The 21,857-nt window shown below is 36.9% G+C and overlaps 1 protein-coding gene across 4 annotated transcripts; it reads left to right on the forward strand.

The window, feature by feature from the left end:
- Positions 1-1,691: 1,691 nt before the first annotated feature.
- Positions 1,692-21,004, forward strand: LOC123766169 (eukaryotic translation initiation factor 4 gamma 1). 4 transcript variants are annotated; one of them, XM_045755091.2, is made up of 8 exons: positions 1,692-1,974; positions 3,109-3,254; positions 10,103-10,218; positions 10,657-10,791; positions 11,601-11,753; positions 13,285-13,352; positions 13,669-13,822; positions 14,575-21,004. In XM_045755091.2, the coding sequence occupies exons 3-8, from the start codon at positions 10,108-10,110 to the stop codon at positions 14,743-14,745; spliced, it is 792 nt and encodes a 263-aa protein (XP_045611047.1). In that variant the 5' UTR covers positions 1,692-1,974; positions 3,109-3,254; positions 10,103-10,107; the 3' UTR covers positions 14,746-21,004. The 4 variants fall into 4 exon arrangements, with proteins under 4 accessions (XP_045611047.1, XP_045611049.1, XP_045611046.1 ...); XM_045755093.2 differs by lacking the exon at positions 3,109-3,254; XM_045755090.2 differs by lacking the exons at positions 1,692-1,974; positions 3,109-3,254 and adding an exon at positions 8,430-8,583.
- The last annotated feature ends 853 nt before the right edge of the window (positions 21,005-21,857 follow it).

Genomic DNA, 21,857 nt, shown 5'->3' on the forward strand with positions numbered 1-21,857 from the left:
GGCTCATTTTTCTGATATTACAAAAAAGATTTGTATTTGTAGAAAAAAAATCAATGTTAGGTACAACTCTACTAAATGTGTATTCAAGTTCTCACTAGATTGGTAGAATTAATACAAACAATTACAAATTAAAGTAACAATACCTAAAGTAAAGACCAGTACAAAGTGAAGGGTAAAGGTATTTTGTTAGGCAGTTAGGTTCTAGAATAAAAAAAAAATAAACAGTGAAGATAAAATCGACTAAAAACATGGCAATATAAAGATGCGCCAAAGTCATGCATCCAAAGATGCATTAAAGTCTAAATAAATAAAAAATTTAAGTAGCAGATATGACCACTCGACCTCCTGTACAAGAAGTAGGCATATGATGACAGTGAGTGGTAAGTCAAGCTCATTGTTTTGCTGCACATTTGATAAATCCTGAAAATATGTTAAAAAACTGTTATCCAGCATTATGCTTCCAAAATGCAGGATATTAATAAAGACTTGTCATGATTTCAAATAACTGCCTTCTCCAAGCAGGTAAGCCATACAGTTGTACTGTATATGACACACATTATGCAATTATACCCACAAACATTATGTGTGAGAGTAGTGAACAATTTGGTTGCACTAAGAAGTGAAATGGTGAAGGCAGACGGCATACACAATGAAATGAACATATGACAAGAGCCCAATAGGCTCCGAAACCTATATATATACCCAGTCAATTAAAAGTATAGATGGGAGACCCAAGAACCATAGATGGAGGACCCAAGAGCCGTAGCCCACCCAACTAGGTGAGCACCAAGGTTGACACTGCCTACGTGTACAGGTTTAGTGCTTTTTAATAATTACTTGTTCACGTGGCAATTCATCCATTGCTTGCATAGCTGGTCTCGCGCGTACATCATCCACTGTATTTTGTTCTTGTAGTGGCATTGAATATCCAGCAACACAGACGGTGCTACATAGTCTTCCCGGCTTGGTGTCTTCTTTTGGTAATTAAACATCACTATTATAATTATAGGGGTTATGTTAGTAATAGTATTGTGTGATAGCCGTCTCTGATAATTGTGAGCTGTGTGTCACTTGAAACGTTGGACTGTCAAACGTATAAAAATTACGCAGGATGAACAACGTTTCAAACTCATAGCTTCGAAGCACAAAATATTGTGTGGGCTGGGGGTAAAATATTGTAAACAAAAAACTAGTTAACAATTCACGGGTTCGTTCAATATTCAAAACATTTTAAGTAGCATTGACTAATCAGACAGGTTGCAATGCTAGATCATGAAGAGCCTGAAAAGCCATATTACTCCAATCAACTTTCTGTCTCCCTTTTTACCCTCGTACTTCCTAGTTGGTCACCCTAACCCTGGCGGGATTACCTTTCTTTCACTAATGAATTGAAATTGAAATAAGTTTATTGAGGTAAAATACACACAAAGGGATGAGGTAGCTCAAGCTATTCTCACCCCGTTCAGTACATCTTGTTAATACATCCAAAGACACACATCACAAACAATTAACATATAACCAAAACTTTCACTAATGGTTCTGTGCTTCAATAATCCCTACACCTCCTTAATAACATTCGCAAATTAAAAATATTTTTCTACTCTTGTTATTTGTTTTCCTCGTATTGTGCCTTTCCAACTTCCTTTGTTTTTCTTCTTGTGACATTCCTCCATTTCTTTAGCAAATTGGTGTTTAGTGAGCAGTGTTGGCCTGGTGGGCGTGGTGGGACGGTGGCTGAGCCAGCAGGCGAGCTCCTGGTTCACACGGAGAGCTTAACAAGTATTGTGCTGGTCGCAAGTGTAACTATTATCACAACATTCGTGCATAGGACTGTCTTTACAGCCACAGATGGTGACAAATGTGAAATAAAGTGTTACTAAATACATGAGGACTTCCAGACAACATTCTTCGAATTCGACCTGTATATGGGATAGTTAAGGACGCTCGCTAATTGACAATAGAGTAAATCGGGAGGTGAGTATAGTTCTGATGTTGATGCTTCCGCTAGATTGATTGATTGATTGATGATGATTAAGTCACCCAAAAGGTGGCACGGGCATGAATAGCCCGTAAGTAGTGGCCCTTTTACGCCATTACCAGTATCAAGAGCTGATACTGGAGATCTGTGGAGGTGCGACTGCACCCTGCGTGACGGGAGATGTCTCCCGTCCTTCCGATAGGTTATCTAAGTAATGTAACGTAATAAAGACTTATCATGATTTCAAATAACTGCCTTCTCCAAGTAGGTAGGCCATACAGTTGTACTGTATGACACACATTATGGAATTATGCTAATTATTATCTCGGTTATTTCATTGTAAATAACCGAGAAATATAAATGAGAAATAAATTATATTGAAGTATGCCAAACACTATATAGAATGCTTAATTTACAAGTTTCACTAAATCTTTTTATATATATTGTTTAAAAGTTGTTTGTCCATTTGTTAATTTGAGTGTCTCTTCTGTTCTATAACTTGTTAATTAGCGCAGTTACATTGCTTAAGAGGCGGCCGACCATAAACACACGTTCAACAGTTTTAATGAATTGTGTATTAAAAATATGGGTTCCCTCGTATATATAAATTAATACTTTTATATACATTGGTTTTGTTGGCAAGTATTTCAGAATTTTCATATTTGAAGTACGTAATTTTCATTGCATATAGAGAGGCCGTGAATTAAGCACTGCTCGAGAATATTGCATACTTCATCAGTTGTGATTCATGTCTAAAGTGGTTTTTTTATTCATAAACAGTGGGTGTGGCGGCTAGATTAACCAGCATTTTGAATTTGTTGACGAGGTCAGAGTGATTTACAGAGTGGTTTGCAATACTGACTGCCAGTTAATGAAGCACGTCTCAAGCCATATAGCTTCAAACATTGTCAGGATTGCCAAATATTTACATATTTTGAATTTTAAAATAAATAGCTGATTAATACGTTGTGGACCCGACGGCCTTATATTGTGCTGATGGACTGAAATGCTGAATAACTTACAACATATAATAAAGCATTTCCTCGATACTCGATCTTGATTCGCTATATTCGAACCCTCGTCACGGCCCTTGTGGATTTATTTGATTCACCTAACTGTTTGCCGTGCAGGTAACCGTAGACGAGAGAACAGTCCACCAGTTCCCACCCCTCAGATGACGGGCTGCCCTCAGTGGTGTGGCTTCACAACCCCTCATCCATCATTTCCTGCCGGCCACCAGCTGGGGGGTTGAAGTACCGGACTGCAACTAACCAGGGTACGCAGCCCATCCTGAAAACTTGTAACTGTTTCTATTATTATAATCGATTTTTTAATTTTTTTAGAAGAGTGCTTTGCTCACTTGTGTTCGGAACGCACCGTGCCAATTATCCAGCAGTACAGAACAACAACAAATTAAACAGAGCCATATATTCGTATTTAGTTCTTGACTTGCTAGCCAGGTAAACATTGAGATCACAAGAAGGCATTACGTATGATGCCACAAGAAATGAGAAATAAGTATCTCGAGGAAATTAAGACAAGTTGAAAATTAATTAGATCAGATCTACATTGATAAGGTTATTCTCATCTTGTTTCTGACCACTACCTGAGAGTGTGTGCCTACGTAAGAGACATTATAAACAGAATAGAATAGTAATCCCAACAGTGTAGGGTTAGGGAAAACACAACCCGTCCTCTTACAAATGTCCTCTTTCAAGCTGTCATTGCAATCAATCTTAGCTACCTATGTGCTTTAATATACTGTACCTACAATTTTCTCTCATCTTTTTTTCATTTCATGTAATCTGTTATCATTTTTTGTCTATAATTTTGCAAGTATTTACCTCCTTAAAATTTTCTTAGATTAAGGACCTGCCCGAAACGCTGCGCGTGCTAGTGGCTTTACAAGACTGTAATTACCATATTTGTATCCTCACATTCCTTATGTACATTCTTGTATATGTATAAATAAATTACGTCGCTTTTCGCTTGTCTGCGCTACGGCCAAATATTGACGTAATTCAAAATGGAAATTTATTTTCCAATTCAATTTTGGATTTTTATTTTCCAAAACGGCAAGTTAAGGTTCCTCTGGTAGGTTGGGAGGGCAGGGAGTTCCCCGAAGGTTTCAAAACGTCACGAAAACCGTTAATTGAAAGTTTCCTCTCTAAACCTAATAGCCTAAGCCAGAGGACCCAAAACGGGACAGTACGTCACTTTCGTGAGCCTATTTGTTTGAATTACATAAATTTTTAGCCCTGAGTACGCATACGAGCGGAAAGCGACGTAATTTGTACGAGGACGAGCGGAAAAATTGCATTAATTAAATTTTTCCCATAACTTTTCTGATAACGTTTAGCTATGTAAAGGGGTCCAAATGCCCTCTCTTGCCCCATATTGTGGCCGCTCATGATTGCTACAATCAGACACTCAAAATAACTACTCCACTGCTCAATTCCTGAACCTTCATTAGGTTTATAAATACTCGCGGGCCCTCACCGGAGATGCATCCTACTCCAGAAACACTAAACTTGACTTGACTAAACTTGCTCTTCCTCAGCTTACTGTTGAGACAGACTAACTGTCGTCGTTCTTCTTATTCTATTGACACAATAAATTGACATCAAAGTTTTTTCTCATTCGTAGTTAAAGTATAATGTAATATTTAGTTTGTGCTTTGGTTTGGTAAAAATAATGCATGTAGGCTCTGAATAGTGTCCGTCTTATCTAGGAGTCTCCCAAAGCTCCACAGTCAACAGGGTTTAAATCACTCGGGGTGTGTCCTTAATTTGCATATGTCCACACTATTACACATAATATTCACGTCTCACCAGAATATGATTATAAGTTGCTTACTCTGCTTATTAGAGCTATACACGTTAACTGATGGAGCACATATATCACACAGCTGTTACCTGAGCTCATTATACCTGATATTATCCTGCAAACTCCTCCGCAGGACTTTTAACTTCATCTACAAAATTCTCAATTTATCACGCCTTTGTGGCTACTTTTGATTTGAAGATCTTAAGATTCACTCAAAAGACTTTTATATATGGATACCTAAAATCCCAGCCTTCCCTTTCTTCCTCCCAACCGCTACTAAATAACCTAGCTCTCCGTTGGGGAAAATTCCTCTATCATCGTCCCTTGGATTCATGAAGTGGATCCCTAGGATGGCATGATCATTCCACAACTTGCGATTAAAAGACAACCTATCCCCTGAAACGAAACCACAACACAACCCAACCCATTATGAAGGCAAGGTAAAATTATCAGGAGGGGAAAGCACTCAACGCATGCGACTTCTCGTGTACCGGTGACGCATTTCTCTGCCTACCAGCATCTATACTTTAGTCCCCGAACATAGCGCAGGACTAAACTACTCTAGACACAGAACACTTCTTTCTCTTGAAATCCACGTCTCTCTGTTTATAACTCCATAAACTTTCCAGAAACAGTGTGGATCTACTATGGTCAGTATGGATCTAATGGTTTGTTACTATTTACAAGCCTTTGTAATTTTTGGTACACAGTAGGAATATTTAATGTGACGAGGTTGGCAAACCTTCTACTCAGTTCGTATATAATCTGCATGTTGATGTGTTGGCAGCACTGACTGAGCTGCTGACCGCACCAGAAAATTTGTCTCAAAGCAGAATTGGAGATACTAAATTTTTCTGGATCTTCATGGAAAAAGTTGTCTAGTTGGACAGCAATTTTGTATATACTGTACTAGGAAGTTTAACCTCTTGACTCCTGTTGATTGAGCTGAGGGCCACTACCTTGATAAAGACAGGAAGCCGGCGAGTTGTTGTCCCCCCCCCATTTGCCCTGATCTTTTCCAGCTGTATTTTAAAACCTAGCAGTTTTGGTGAATTCAGAGACAATTCTATAGCCAATGCTCCAACAATATGTAAATATTTAATTCAAAATGATCTGCTATCAGAAATTTTAGCCAAATAGCCCCAGTTTGCTAACTGTAGGTAGTAACTAAGTGATTGTAACCTATCCACCGCTGCCCACTGGATGGGGGGCGGTGTGCAGGACAAACATATCGGTTGTGACACTAGCTCTCCATATATGTCGGTTTTAGAAACTGTACTTGTGGTCTATCTCGAGCCCATTGTGGATGTGACGACTTGTACTGAATTTTGTAACTAGCTCATAGATTGTAACTTGCTTAGCTAAACGAATTGTGGGATTCAGCCCCTGAGCCTATTATGTGCTTCTATAACCCTTTCCACTACCGCCCACAAGATGGGTATGGAGTGCATAATAAATGAACTAAAGTAAGGCTTCGGCGGGTAGGCGGTTCCACGGGTTTGCAACCCTATGGGTGGAAAAGTCTCCGTGGTGTAGTGGTAAGACACTCGCCTGGTGTTCCAAGAGCGCTATGTCATGGGTTCGTATCCTGGCTGGGGAGGATTTACTGGGCGCAATTCCTTAACTGTAGCCTCTGTTTAACGCAACAGTAAAATGTGTACTTGGATGAAAAAACGATTCTTCGCGGCAGGGGATCGTATTCCAGGGACCATAGGATTAAGGAATTGCCCGAAACGCTACGCGTACTAGTGGCTGTACAAGAATGTAACAACTCTTGTGTATATCTCAAAAAAAAAAAAAAAAAAAAAGAAAAGCATCTGTTTTATGTCCTACATTGTGGCTTGTTGAGGTTGAACTTGTTGCTCCTCGTTCGTGTTACATCTGATTATTTTGAAGAAATTTTTTTCCAAATCCTCCAAATTGTTTTGTATTTTAAGTTTTAATAAGATCCACCCTGTCATGTCTGGTATGCAGTGTTGTTAGCCCTGTGGCCCTCAACAGTTCCTGATACGTGAGTTGACTTAGCTCTGGAATGATTTTTGTTGCCCGGTGTTGCACTTTCTTTAGAGCAGCTATATCCTTCTATAACTATGAGAACAGGATGACTAACCATCCTGTGAGATGGGAGATATTATTAAGTTGATTGTTACCGCCGGGAGTGACCAATACTGACTAATTTATTGTGCACTCCATACTAATGCTGTGGCCAGTAGTGCAAAGGGGTTACATAGGGCATAACATTTTAATCAGACCTCAATGAATATTTGTAAATAATTAATTGGATTACAATCAATCTGCACAACTTATAATTACAGTAACAGTTGATAACAGACTTCTCGTTGCATCTTGTGTGTGTTAACAATATATTATACATTGGAGGTAGGACTCTGTTGTTAATTTTCAACATTTATTTTATTTATTTATACAGTATATATAAGTTCTTACATTCATGTAAATAAACAAAAACATTGGTTTTCACAGGATATAATAGTTCTTATCAGATTAACTTATACCTATCTCTTAATCTATACTCTGTAATCTCTCATATAGAATAGGGTAGCAGCTTACTGCTCTGTACCTAAGAAGCTTATGTACAAAAAATATATAAATTATTACTATTATACGAACAAGCCTGAATGGTCCCCATGCATATATGCAACTGAAAACTCACACCCCAAAAGTGACTCGAACTCATACTGCCAGGAGCACTCTACAACTGGTGTACAGGACACCTTAACTATTACTACTTACCCGAAACGCTATGCGTACTATTGGCTTTAGGTATTGTATGGAAAAATAAATAAATGTTTCATCGTGGAAATCGGTTTGAAGCAATAGAGGTAGTACAGTGTACTACCTCTATCTTTAAATCAAACAGAATGTTTGTACTGTAACGCTGCAACAATATATGTACTGTTCCTAAATAAATTATTATTCATTATTATTATTATTATTATTATTATTATTATTACTATTATGAATAAGTGTAGTAGTTATTCCCCTACTCAAATCTCTGAATATGTTAGACATTAAGTCACTGCACATTCTCTCATGTGTATTATACATATATAAAACGCTAAACTATAATGCCAATCCTGATCTCAAAAGCTTCATAGAAGGTTGTAACAGAACCCATGAGCACCACACCAGAAATAAATAGTTTTGATATTCCTAGAGTACGACTTGATCAAACTAGAAATGCTCTACAAATCAAGGGGCCCAGAATGTGGAATGACCTTCCCAACCATGTTAAAGACTGTACCTCTCTCAACCAGTTTAAGTTAAAAACGAAGCTATACCTAATAAATTCCCTGTAACCTACTTACCCTTCTATTGTCAACCAATGTCTGTTTTTCTTTAAAGAGCGCTGTTTGTCGACATAATTGTATTTGTGCTGCTTTTTCATCTATGTTTTCATTTCTTGTTTTCATTCTACTCATTATGCTCAATTAGTATTAAGCTTGTCATTTAAGTTTATCATGCCCGAAACGCTTTACGTAATAGTGGCTTTAGGCATTGTATGTACTAGCTCTACCTATGTCAACCAATCTTTGTAAAAATTTATTGTATGTATGTACCTTACCTAAATAAAATTGTATTGTATTGTTACCGCTGGGAAGAGCTCTAGTGGCCGTTTTCTATGTTGCATATTGTAAACAAGAGGACCGACTTGGTGCACTTCTCTCTCAAGACCAAGTTCCTTCCTGGGGTTGGTGGTCCAGCAGACACGGCGGTGGCCGAACTCCGCTCCTGTAGCTGGGACAACCATTCCACGCTAGGTAAAGCTGTAACAGGCATGGACGCGGTGCAGTTTGTTAGTTCACGCTGTCCGTCACCTCCATGTGTCATCATAAAGTCTTGAAATTGTGATGAGCATTGCGCCACCTTGTCACGCTGGGAATTATCTTGTCTAACTTGTTGGCCTCTTGTTGTGCTGCTCGTGACAATTTATTTTTTGGTTTTCAAACATCTATGATGACATTGAGATAACATGAGATGATCTCATGTTATTTTTTTGCTAGATTGGAGATTTTTTTTGTGGCTTGATTTCCATGTTTTATTTTTTTCGGCATTAAATTGCCAAATTTCACTATCGGGTAAAGGGTCTGATGCCTCTTGTATGTGATTAACTGGCAAGTTTGATATTGAACATCTGTTGAAATCTCATTGTCGCTATGCTCTGTGCATTATTGAAGGGGTTCGTGTCGATTGATTGATTGATTAATGAAGATTAAGCCATCCAAAAGGTGGCACGGGCATGAATAGCCCGTAAGTGGTGGCCCTTTTGAGCCATTACCAGTATAAAGCGCTTATACTGGAGATCTGTGGAGGTGCAACTGCACCCTGCGTGACGGGAGATGTCTCCCGTGGTTCGTGTCGGAAAGTTGCAAGTATAGTAACTCCGTTACAAAGATGTTTCATAAAGATTTTAAAACTTCTCCAGTCTAACCTAGCCCAACCCAACCCAACAAAACTTGGCCTGACCTAAACACCTCTTAACATACCAGAACTTCTAAAGTGTCCAAGCATAAATCTACTGATACATATTTGTCTGAATTTACCTGAGGGCCACTATATCTCCAGTCACCTCGATGAGGACAGGAAGCCAGCAGCTCATCATAGGTCCCCCTATTTGTCCTGATGATTTTAGAAAATTTGATTTGTCGAAAGGCCTGTGTACGATCTGACCATACCGTATGAAACATGGGGACCTTGTTTGAGAAAAGTGATTATTAGAGAAGGATACTAAACCAGAATGACTATTTAGCACTGTACACCTTGTTAGAGAATATACAGTTCTTTCTGAATGGTAATTTTATAATTATTTGAATAATTAACACCAACCTAACTCAGTGTTGTGGATATGTTAGAAACAGGCTCTTTGGGGGGCTACATTCTTTTAATACAGGACAGAAGACAGGCAAAATTGCTTTTTTCTCAGTGATGGTATGGTAGTTGCATATATTTGTTCTTGGGCCAAGACTATTAGCAAGAAGATTGGGTCGTGCTAGCCTGATCTGGTTGTCCCATACATTTGGATTTTTGGATGGATGGATTTAGCTTACCCGGTACTCGGCTCATTACATCATCGTGGAATTTTCAACAAGTGTAGATCCTGTGACTGCCACAAACAACTGCAGTATACAGTGTAAGGCCTGCATTTTAAATGTGGAGAAATCGGTTTGAAGCACAATATTTTAATTCTTTCTATAATTATGCGTTTTAGTTTTAATATACATTTCCTAATTTTCCAGAATGGTGGCATTAATTTTTGTGATTATTTTTTTGTTTTTTCAGCCAAAATGCCTGAAGGTCCACTTGTGGACATGACTGGCAGCAGCAACAATGTCCAGCCAACACTTCGTCGCTGTGATAACCCATGGAAACCTAATGCCCAACATGGCCAGTCAGAGGTACAGTATTTAATGCAGCTAGTACTGTACAATAGTTTAAAATATTATACAGTGTATGTATTCTGTATTAGAATATTCTATTACAGTACTGTTTTAGTACATGCCCTGCTCGAAACATTAAAAATTGGTATTTGCTGTTTACAAATTCATATTCATACATTTTCTGAATATGGGAGAGGCAAAAATGACAGCTTAGAAAACATGCACCTTTTCTGAGCACATTTTTCTGCTGCTATCACTGTCTTCCAGCCTATTACTACTTAGTTGTATGTGAGACAGGTATGAACTTGTGGACTAGAGAAAGGTGCTGTCACCTGGTGGTGGTTGTGTGGAACAATCTAGGTTGTACTGTACAGTAATTGGCAGATTGTTAATATATTCCTTAATTCTGAGAAACTATTGTCTATTGCTTAATTGTAATGGCTAATTGTTGCACAGGTATACCGTCGAATGTTGGGCATCTTGAATCGGGTGACCCAACAGTCTCTTGGCGTATTTCTTGAGCAGGCCCGGGAGCTGCCATTGTCAGATCCCACGCACCTACCACATATTATTAGTCTACTTCTTGAGAAGGTTAGTATCAAATTCTACTTTCATTTCATGCTTTGTGCACTCAAAAATACTATCCTGTACTTTGCTCAAACCTTTAGGTATGTCTGTGATGTGTAATACAGTATGTCCGTAAGTGTGAATTGTAATATGAAATTTTATAGGTGTAAATTTTGATTGAAAATACCAAATATAGCACAGACATAGCAAGCATAAAGGGCTTGCAAGATTTCTTATTTGAAAAAATATGGTGATAAATGTATACATTTTTCTGATAAGTTAATGTCCCTTATGTATTGGTATACCACAGAGATGATTACTCGCCTCGAGTCTATTTGATTTGTATAAATGACTAACTTGGAATGTGAGGAAATTCCAAGAACATTTTTTTTTTTTTTTTTTTTTTTTCAAAGTGGGAAAAAAAGTGCAAAAATTCTTTAATTTGTCTTAGTCAAGCTAAGCAAATAGAGATAATGGATGGTAAAATATTACCCAATTGATGATAGTGTTAGGAAATCAGATAAATATAAGAACCGAGAGATGTTCTTTTTTCCTTGCTTAAACGAGCTTTTCGTAAAAACCTGGTTGTGGCACTAGTTGGGGCTTCCATACTCTCCCAGTGAACTCGGTAGAGTTCCAAGATGGATAGCTTTTGACCTATCATGGTCGGGAGAATTAAGGTGGGTGTCTGGGAGTCACGAGAATATTGGTTAAAGTCGCCTAATTGCTCCAAATGATTTTCTCATACATGGACATAAAATGTTGCATGCAAGGGAGTCTATAGTGTACAGTATTTTGAAATGTAATTATTATTAACTATTCTTTTTTCATAGTCTCAGGATGAACCAATGTTTGCTCCAATATATGCACGTTTATGCCGAGATCTGGCGGCGAGTGCTGGAATTCAACAAGATCTTACAGCTGCCTGTGAGGCTCACTTCATGGAAAATTATCAACAAATGCTTCAATACAATGTTATGTTTGAGGTAAGTTCAGTATAAAGGAAAACATAAAACACGTTTGAAATGCGAATGGAAGGCATGGAAGCAAGACTTTGCATAAAGGGACCAAAGATGGAGCTAAATGTTAGACATGTTTCTTACTGGCTTATTTGTTCTAACAATATACAGTACAGATTGGATGTAAAATACACTACTGAGGCCTGACAACTGAATTGGCAGCACTTCGGATTCGTAGTCCTGAGGTTCCAGGTTCGAACCCTGGTGGAGGCGGAAACAAATGGGCAGAGTTTCTTTCACCCTGATGCGCCAGTTCACCTAGCAGTAAATTGGGTACCTGGGAGTTAGTTGCTATTGGCTGCTTCCTGGTGATGTGTACAGTATGTTTGTAATGGTGTTTGAAATGTGAGGCTGATCGTATGGTGATTGGATGAAGTATCTTTACCCGAGTATCTTCAATCTTATTTACTGTCTTACTTCTAGGCTGATGCATCCCCACCTCATTAAAGTGTGAAACAAGGTAGTAATAATAATAATGATGAGTGAATTGGTAGATTTCATCTTGTGTTGGTTTTGGGGATTCCGTTAAATTTTCAGGCTGGAGGCTGACTAATCCTAATACCACTGACAAGTATAGTAGGCAAAATGAAATGCAAGATCGTATTGAGTAAGTACTGTAGTGGTAATGTCCCATCACAGACGTAACAACATAGGATAAAAACCCACACTTATGAACATATTTGTGGCAGCTATTATTTTTTTTTTTCTTGCCACTCATGCACTTCACCAATTTGTGGTTCAAACTTTATCAGTGAGTTTGCTTTTGTGATTCTGATTTTGCTTGTTCCACAGATTTGCAACCTTGTATATCTTTTTTCTAAACTGTATATGCTAAAATAGAATACAGTACTGTACATTGTTTTGTGTTCCAACTTGTGGTGTTTTGTCAATATTTTAGTTCGTCTTGATATCTCTCTCAAGACCCTTCATCTATGAAATTTTGTTTAATTGTATTAGACATTTTTTTTATAATGGAGCATCTTAAATACCCAGGATAAATTTGGTTACCATTCTCTGTTTACTATAAAGAGAATTTACATGTGTTACATAGTGCTGTGGTCAAAGTTTCTGCATACTGCAAATGTGGTCTCGCAGGGGCAAGATAAAGTTAAAGGATAACAGTGGAGCTTTCATTACTAATGCTTCTAGAGTCACGGCCTCATATTTTGTTGCCTTCATTTCAAACCTATATGCAATGTTTTCTTGGTTTTAGATCTCTACTAATTATGACTTTCCATATACAGGTATTTTGTTAAGTATGGTTTGCAATTTCACAATTATTTATCTGGTACCTCATTTTTTTTTTCTCCCGGGCTGAAAATCCTGAATTTGTCAACATTGAACTGTGTCTACCAGTTGTCAGTCCATTTTGAATGACTTAAAGTTGTCCTGTAATATTAATATCCGAGTTTATTAATCACTCTGGGGTAGTGTCGTCTGCAAATTAATGACCAGCAGTTTGGTCAGAAATAACTATAATATTTTTCTGTTTCTCCAGGGACCTATAACTTCACAACTGATTCATGAAGAAATTCTTGCCAGAAAAAGATTTATTGGCCATATTAAGTAAGCTCCCTAAAAGTGCACTTGTTTTGATTATACTGTAGTGTAATGTCTACCACCACAACAGCACAAGTCATTAATGTGTGTGTAAGACTTTTTTTTTTTTTTTTTTTTTTTTAATCTGAGTATAATGGTATCTCAAAAAGCTGTATAGAAACATATTGCAAGGAATTAGATCTATAAGAGTATTATTATAAATAAAGACCACTGTATCAGAGGAATGATATTCTCATGTTTATTTAATTTCTTGAAACAAATCGTAAAATTTTTTACCTGCATCTTATTGTTAAACCAAATTGATTGACTTTCTTTTATTAAGGTTTATAAGTGAGCTGCACAAAGTTGGAGTTGTGTCCGGTAACCAAGTGGCAGCCATGGCAGAAACTCTTATTCAACATGGTGATGATCGTTCACTCGAAGGTCTCTGTCGCCTCCTATCCTTCTCTGGCTTGGCACTCAGTCGTTCACACGAGGTTAGTTTACCAGAACTCTGCCTTTTGATCATGAGCGTTGAGTAGTTTCACTGTGTATATTTATTCTTGTGTGTGTGCGATTCTCTCTAATGGGGAGAGTTTTGTGAGAGTTGGTACATAACACTTTCATATTGTATGCATCTTGGGTACATGCTCTGTGCAACTCCAGGCAAGGTAGTGATAGTTCTCTCTCAAATAATACTCGGTACTTGACACACAATGACCTACCGGTCTCTATTGTTCCTGGCACAGCTCAGGGGTTGTTACATGAAACACACCCCTTTGCTGCTATTCTGCCTGGTAGTGATACCCAGAAATAGATTCAAACATTGGCGTTTCCTGCCTGAAGTGCCTAAGTGTGATATGATAATCGCATTGTTCATGGTACGAGGTAACTCTCCCAATAGTCGGCAATTAAAAAAAATGGCAGAATTTTGTGGTTTGTGGTATGGTCTAGGACTAGATTCCATAATTCCATAACATTCATATACAATGAATGTACTGTATAGTACTATAACCATATTTGCATCATTTGTTAAACTGGGCACACTCCACAATTCCAACCACAAGCAAATAGCCTGTGCCTTTCTCCTTTTCTCAAACCCTTGTGGATTTGTTCATTTTTCTCAAGTGTTTAGTGTCAGGTGTATAAAGGAATACCAGACGTAATTTTTTTTTTATTGATCCATATTTAATACCCCTACTATATATTGATTAGTTTTGTTTATATAATAAATATTTTTTTCTTGCAGGAATTAGTAAATCAGAGTTGCACCTATTTAGAAAATTGTCTTGAAAATGGTACCCTAAATCCAAGACTCCGATTTTTAACACAAGATACGCTTGACCTTCATGCTAATGGTTGGAGACCTCAAGGTGGTGATCGAATCCATCCTCCACTGGGCAGGAATGTGCGGGGATAATTGTTTGAAATGGGATTCAATCAACTTAAGGTGTATGTGCTAACTGTTGTCAAGTTTTGCCTATTGTAGTGTAAGATATTTATTGGCGTGTTTCTTCGTGTATTTTTCAGTCACCTTCCACATAAACCCAGCTTTCAGACGACTACCATATTCACTCCCATTTTATATTGGACATTTCCATATAACAGTACGTACATACCAAATATGGTATTGTGATTTTTACACTGCCTCTTCACTATCACCTCATGGTCTGTGTAAGCTTATATTATAAGTAAGACTGTTGTAGTTATATATTTTTTCTGCCTATCATTTAAGCAAATTGAAGTCATTTTATTAATGATATCCTAAACTTGATCAGGTCATTGGTGTATTTTTTAAACTTGTATGTCTTTTGACTTGCTGGTAAGGTAAGGTAAAGTGCCAGTATGATTACTGTATATAGCACTTTTAAGGGATGTGAGGACGAGAAGCTGGGCTAGAACTATGGGAAGGAATGGGGTCCAATCTCTTGGACCAACGGAGATGGAACGCCAACCTGCAAAAATATTCTTGTGCTATAAATCTAAGTAAGCTTTAAGCAGCAATATGGTTATTCCAGTATGTGTTTATGTTGACCGAGTGTCATTTTGCCTCCTGAGCTAAATTGAAATGGGGAAAAATTCTTAAATTTGAAGTTAATTTTCATTTTAAAGTTCATTACAGACTAAAATGTTAAGTTGGTAATATATTAGGTTTTGATTATTTACCATAGTATTAACTTCAATAACAAATATAGGGTTTATTTGAATGATTCTTACATTTATAATTTTGTTAGGTATGGTGTACAACTCTAATATTTTAAGGATGAATTAAATTGCACTGACTGAGTTAGTAGTACGAGTAACTAATATATACTGTATAGGCAGGATACTTCATTGGCTTAGTGATGAGAGGCAGAGTACATAGTGTTAAAGTATTCAAGCCTGTGTATAGTATTGTAAGGAAAGTTAAATAAAGGGCTACTGTTGACTTAGTTTAAAGATATCTTGGAAGCCATAAGTAAATATTCAGCCATTATCATTATTCCGTTTCTCATTTTCAAGGGATGCGGGGGCAGTCGTGAGTCCAGAGGGAAAGGGTACTAATATAGTGAATAGATATAAGTAATTATATATATATATATACACTGCAGACCAGGATTGTATGAATTGATTTTGGCATACATTAGAACATTTGATGAGACATCATTCAATTTTGGCGATAATTGAAGGAATGGTTTGTTTTATAGCTCTACATTATGTTCTACTACAGTATATATTAGACAAAATTTAGTTGAAGTACAGTATGGAAGAAATAATCAAATTAGATATAGAATTTAGATTACATAAGGGCTGTATTGTACTTTCTCAACACTATTTTGAAGTAAGTACTCATTTAGTAAAAGTCAAGATATAAATTTGCAGGTACAGTACTTCCAAAAAAAAAAAAAAATTACCCGGTACTTATATTTTATCATAGAAATATATTCTCAAAATTCTATCCCCCTTTTTTAAATTTTTATGCATTTCGTAAGTGATCAAGTATAATTTGGTAAATTGTTTAAATTAAAATGATTGACACTTATACCAGTATATATGAATTACTGATATCAGAATTTTTAGGCAAAATTTTTAATGAAAATCCTTTATGGTCTTGTTAGATTTACAGATGCGTCTATCTTCCTGTATACAACATTCACTCTTCATAATATTGAATGTTCATCCAATTTATTTTTAATAGATGGCAAGAAGGGAATATAATTGCATCGGGTATAATTTTTTAGAATGGTGAATTACTTTGATATAAAGTTGGTCTGTTTACATGTAATTTAGTCACCATCTTGTTCAGAACTATTTTGTTTAATGGTACAATATACAGTATTGCCTAATGTTTTATTGTGATTTCTTTGTGGAAATAGGTTTTTTTTGTGGTGGCAGTCTCTCGTAATAGAAGTCTTCAATGTGTAACAAGATTGGTAATTGTTTTATATTCTGAATGAGGAATCCATATTATTTAACAATGGTAGAAAAGCTGCTAGTGGCCATGAAGCACAGAAAACATTGCATTTTCATGCTAGCCCAAAACTAATTAACACTTAGCGGTTATAAGCCCCTCCCGCTGACACTGCTAACTTGAATAAATAAGTTTGTGGGTAATTTTTGTGATTCATATTATTATAGACTCGATTTACTTGCTAGATGTTCTTACTCACTGGCTCTGCCTAGTCATGTGTGTTCAGCCTAGCATTATAATGGCCAGTTTATAGTATTTCACTTATTCTTGCAGTTATTTTCTTCTGTTCACTTGTATACTTTAATACCAGCACTTGATACAAATTTTATGGATATACTCAATATGACTTCAATGTTTGATTGCTATAGCAGTTGTTACTGTATTGTTAAACCTTAGAATACATGGCAGATCACACAGTAAGACTGCTGCATGTGTCAAAGTAAAAGGGAATAGTCAGTAAAGTAGACATTTGGACAAAACTCTTTTTATCAATCTATATCCTGTATTTTGTATTAGTAGTGCTTCCATGGGTGACTGGGACTGACCAATCGACTTCCTGGTATTTGTTGCCATGTGTCAGTGTCCAAATTTGGTACAGTATTTACATCTTACTGAGGGCCTATGTGGAAGGTCTTCTGTTAAGTATGAAAGCTCCTCAGATTTTATAAGTTCATTAACTAAATTATACTCTTCATTGTAATACAATAGTGTCCATTATATCCCGGTTCCATTTTGTTGTGATATGTTTGTCTTAACCATGATGGTGGTGATAATGGTGATAAAGTAACCATTGTAATTGTTAATGTTGTTAAAAATAACTATTCTGTCCAAGGTGTTAAAAAGTTTTGAACTGGGAGATATATGTGAAGTTTGGTCACCATTATATTTGTGCAAAAAGTAGTGTTGATATTTGTAAATGAGTAGGCAAAGAAAAATTATGCATTGGAATAACTGCAGCCAAAGTTGTACAATTCAATCGATGCATGAAGTCTAGCAAGAAAATATAAGTATTTAATATTAATATCATTATAATAAGTGAAATAAAGTCTCTTTTTCACACAATGTTTCATAATTCACTTTAATCACTGTTACATTAAAATGATTCATCAAACCATGACACACAATAAATTCAGTTTGGAATTAAGCACATTGTTCTGATCTCACATGAACACATGTTTGCTGTTGTGTAACAAAGACTGCTGTTGTATTTGTAGTAATGAATGAACGAGCACATAATTTCCAAAGGAATCCCAATATTAATTTTCTCAATTTAAATGAGTAGCACACTTTAAATAAATAATAATTAAAATACAAAAATCTCTTATTACAGAGCTGGGTTATACTGTACTGTGTGGAAAACATCATAAAGGCTATGGAAAATAAATTGTTAATTTTATCATGAGAAGCAAACAAGACAAGGCATCATAAGAAATTTAGATCAGGTTTAAAATTTGAGCTCCCAGAGCAAAGACCTGGCCCTCCCCAGAACATCAAAATCCTGTCAGGCTCTGTTGATATGTGCTCCATGGTGCCAAATATCTTTGCAAATGCTCTTGCTGCCTCGGTCGTGAAATAGACATAAGTGACGGTTAAATTCACCAAACGAACTGCTTGCTATAATACCAAAGGGCCTGTGCTTCTAGCTCATGGATCTTTCTTAAAGTTTAACAGTAGTAGTGTCATGCCTTTTTTTTTTTTTTTTTTTTTTTTTTTTTTTTTTTTTTTTTTTTTTTTTTTTTTTTTTGTCCATTGCACCAGCTTGCATGGTGCAATTTGACTTTTTACTTTAACTCCTTTGGTTGAGGGCTCTCGTTACCCATGGTTGTGCAGGGACTATTGGCTGATGTTTTGTTGCCGCCTGCTTATGACCCTAGGGTCTGTTTGACATGGAGCTTTCTGTCTCGCCTTCCTATGTTTGGGACAGTCCTGTGGGGCCCCTCAGTTTTGAGTACTCCTACCCCTTCTTTTTGTCCCTGGTAGGAGTATGACTCTGGTCATGATTGCTGAAGACAGGCCTTTTTTTTGTCATTGGGTCCTTTGCACTTATTCCTGCATGTGTTTCCGCAGTAGCATGCAATCTACTACTATCTTACCCGGGGGGCATTATCAGTGCTATCCCCCTGCTTTAGGTGTCTCGTTTTTTCTGGGTGGATTTCTTGACTTGGTAGGAATGCTTCATGGATACATTTACCAAATCAGAGGCTCATTTTTTCCCAGGTTTCCTTGGTACTGCTTGCTGATTTTCCACTCATGTTTTGCATGTGGACTTCCCAGGTTTTGGGATGTATTCCTGGGTGTCGGGGGTATACCTTGTTTCTCCTGGCATGCTTTTCAGGTTTTCCCTGATCCCCTAGGGTGATACTAAAGATGTTTTCCATGATTCTGGCATTGTGTTTTGGTGTGTCCATTGGTACTCACATGGCTCTTCCCATGTGTGGTTTCAGGCTTCTTGTAGGGTACTCCGAATTCCAGGTATGTATGTTCTATCTGGGTCCGAACGTGCTTTCCCACTTGGGTTCCAGAGTGTGTTCTTCAGTCCTCTAGTTACTATATGTGCCTGGGAGATGGGGAAGGGGTTATTACTTTGTTTCTTGGCTTGTGCACCAATATCTCAGGGCTGTTCCCTGCAGTATTAAATCTTCCATGGTTGCACTGCAACCCTGAAAGATTTCACTTTCAACTGGACATTTTCCCACGTTCTTTCTGGACAGAACATGTTATCTTGGATGGGTACCAAAGTCCAATGTGTATTGATCTATATTCGTAAGGTTGACTGCCATTTAGTGGCAGTCAGATTAACAAGTAAACTAACATGTATATTAATTTGCAGAGATTTAACTGCCACTCTTTGTTTGTTGTTAGTTTTCAGATGGGGTGTCGTCTTTATTTCTGTTCTGCGGTGTCATGGCAAGCATTCTTCTTTGATAGTGCATTGATCTATCCCTTAGGTCTTCCTACATTACTAAGGTGGCAGGACCATTTCAAGAGACACTAGTCACATGGGACAAAGGTCAACAGAAGCTGATGAGATTATGGTACTATGGGTAGATCCAGTTTTGGCTCAAGGAGTGACCAAGGGGCTGCTCTGCATTTTGATATTAAAGATAGACCCTAAATTTTTTGTATGAAAAAGTATTTATTTTGTTCCCTTTGTGAATGTTTGAAAGTTGTGAAAAGAAAAAAAGTGCACTTGAGTTTGCATGTACATTGTTGACTTCCTGTAGCTAGCTAGATTCTATAGATTATTTTGTACTGAAAGAGAAAATAATATTATGAAGAGTCTGTATGTTAGTTGCAAACCGAAAATAAGCACAAACGCCCTTCCCCCTCCCCCCACACACTGATGGAAGTGTTTACATATGACTAGGATTTAATATTTTAGGGTGCTTGTCTGTTTTTAATAATATTTATTGTATTTTAGTTAACAAAAAATAAAGAAGAATACTGAATGCAGTTTTAATTAATGTGTGCAAAGTTGATGTAAATATTTCACTAACTTACCTGATTGAGGTTGGTCTTTTATTTATCTAACAAAGAGTGGGAGGGGGAGGGGTGTTAGCCTACATAGATTCTATGGTAATAATAGTGGTTGTGGAAAAACGTAGCATGATCTTGGTACATGTGATGTCTAATGTCATTCCACTTCTTGGCGTTTATGATTACTTGCAAGATATTCAAAATATTTATAAAGTAATGAACAAATGAGTAACTATTGTCAGTTAGTTTCCATTTGTGCTGTGTATTTAAAGTTTTTTTCATAAGATGGTAAAAACAAAATACGCAATTATAGAAATGCATTTTGAGAGCCAATATCGAAGCCGTAATTGTATCGGAATCTTCAATAAATTTATCAGAGCATTATTTAATATACAGTATCTAATTACAGTACATAGTACATTATAACTTAAGGTATTTAAAACATGTTTAGATAAATACGGTATGCCAGAAACCTACATCTAATTTAGTTGTCACTGAAGCATTATGACTAATGTATGCGCAATGTTCATTTGCTCTACAATTGTAATACGGTGTGTAGTGTACTGTATTTTGAGTAAATATTGCATTTCACAAGTGAAGCCGTTGCCATTTGCTTGCATCGACAAATATGACTGAAAGAATAAAAGAAAATGACCACAAAATGACATACTGTACACGTTATTGTAAAAAAAGATAACTGAAATACAATGATCATTAAAAAGATACAATAAAGGCAAAAATAGTATGTAAACCATGTGTTTTGAGATCCAGCAAAATCAAAAGCAAATATAGTGAACACTGGAACAAGGATAATGATGGTGTTTCACACATAATTGGAATGGCCATCAAACCATTTCTCCTGAACGCTTAAGGGTTAAGTGATTATGGTGTAGTAGGGGTTAGCGATGGCTTAGAGTATGTACGGACAGAAAGGCTGGAGTTTTAAATTAGATTAGAATAAAATATATTCTATTGCAAAGCTTTATCTGTGTATTCTCTCCTTTGTTTTTCTTCTAATTTTGTCATTTTCTAGCATACATTTTAGTAATGTTCTTTAGAAAAAAAGACATATTTTTTTTTTTTTTTTTAACAGGAAAAACATGAGGCTGATGATGGCCGAGTGCCTTATGTTATGGGTGCCAATTTCTGGTTTTGGGAGTTCTACTCTGCAAGCCTGGCCTGATTTTTGATAACTTGTGCCAACAGGCTGTTGCTCAGAGGCCCAGACATCCACTACAGTCTGGTTGGTCTGGCACATCTTTCAGGAATGACAATGTTACATAGTCTGCTGGCTTGGCGCATTCTTTTGATTCTTACTGAACTTATATCTTGCTGGAACATGTCTAAATGCTGTACATGCACTTTTGTTTTGGCAATATTTCTTATGTTCTGAATCAATTCAGGTAATATATGGGGATAAATCAATACAAGTGATATATGGGAATAAATCAATGCAGGCAACATGTGGGCTGAACCAATGCAGATAATATACCCAACTACCAAATCTACAACATTAGCTTGCAGCAGATTGATGAAGGAAAGGACCTTAGAGTTAGAATCCACCAATCACTGAAACTTGCACAGCAAGTGGGAACTGCAGTAAA

The sequence above is a fragment of the Procambarus clarkii genome, chromosome 9 (assembly GCF_040958095.1).
Source record: "Procambarus clarkii isolate CNS0578487 chromosome 9, FALCON_Pclarkii_2.0, whole genome shotgun sequence".
In the NCBI taxonomy this organism is placed as follows: domain Eukaryota; kingdom Metazoa; phylum Arthropoda; class Malacostraca; order Decapoda; family Cambaridae; genus Procambarus; species Procambarus clarkii.

What these genes read in the sequence shown, in the direction of transcription:
- LOC123766169 (XM_045755090.2), top strand. Translation starts at nt 8,445, where the DNA reads ATGTTGCATATTGTAAACAAGAGGACCGACTTGGTGCACTTCTCTCTC. An exon ending in TTAGTCTACTTCTTGAGAAG is followed by an intron (nt 10,792 to 11,600) that starts GTTAGTATCAAA and finishes CTTTTTTCATAG; the next exon opens with TCTCAGGATGAACCAATGTT. An exon ending in CACTCAGTCGTTCACACGAG is followed by an intron (nt 13,823 to 14,574) that starts GTTAGTTTACCA and finishes TTTTTCTTGCAG; the next exon opens with GAATTAGTAAATCAGAGTTG.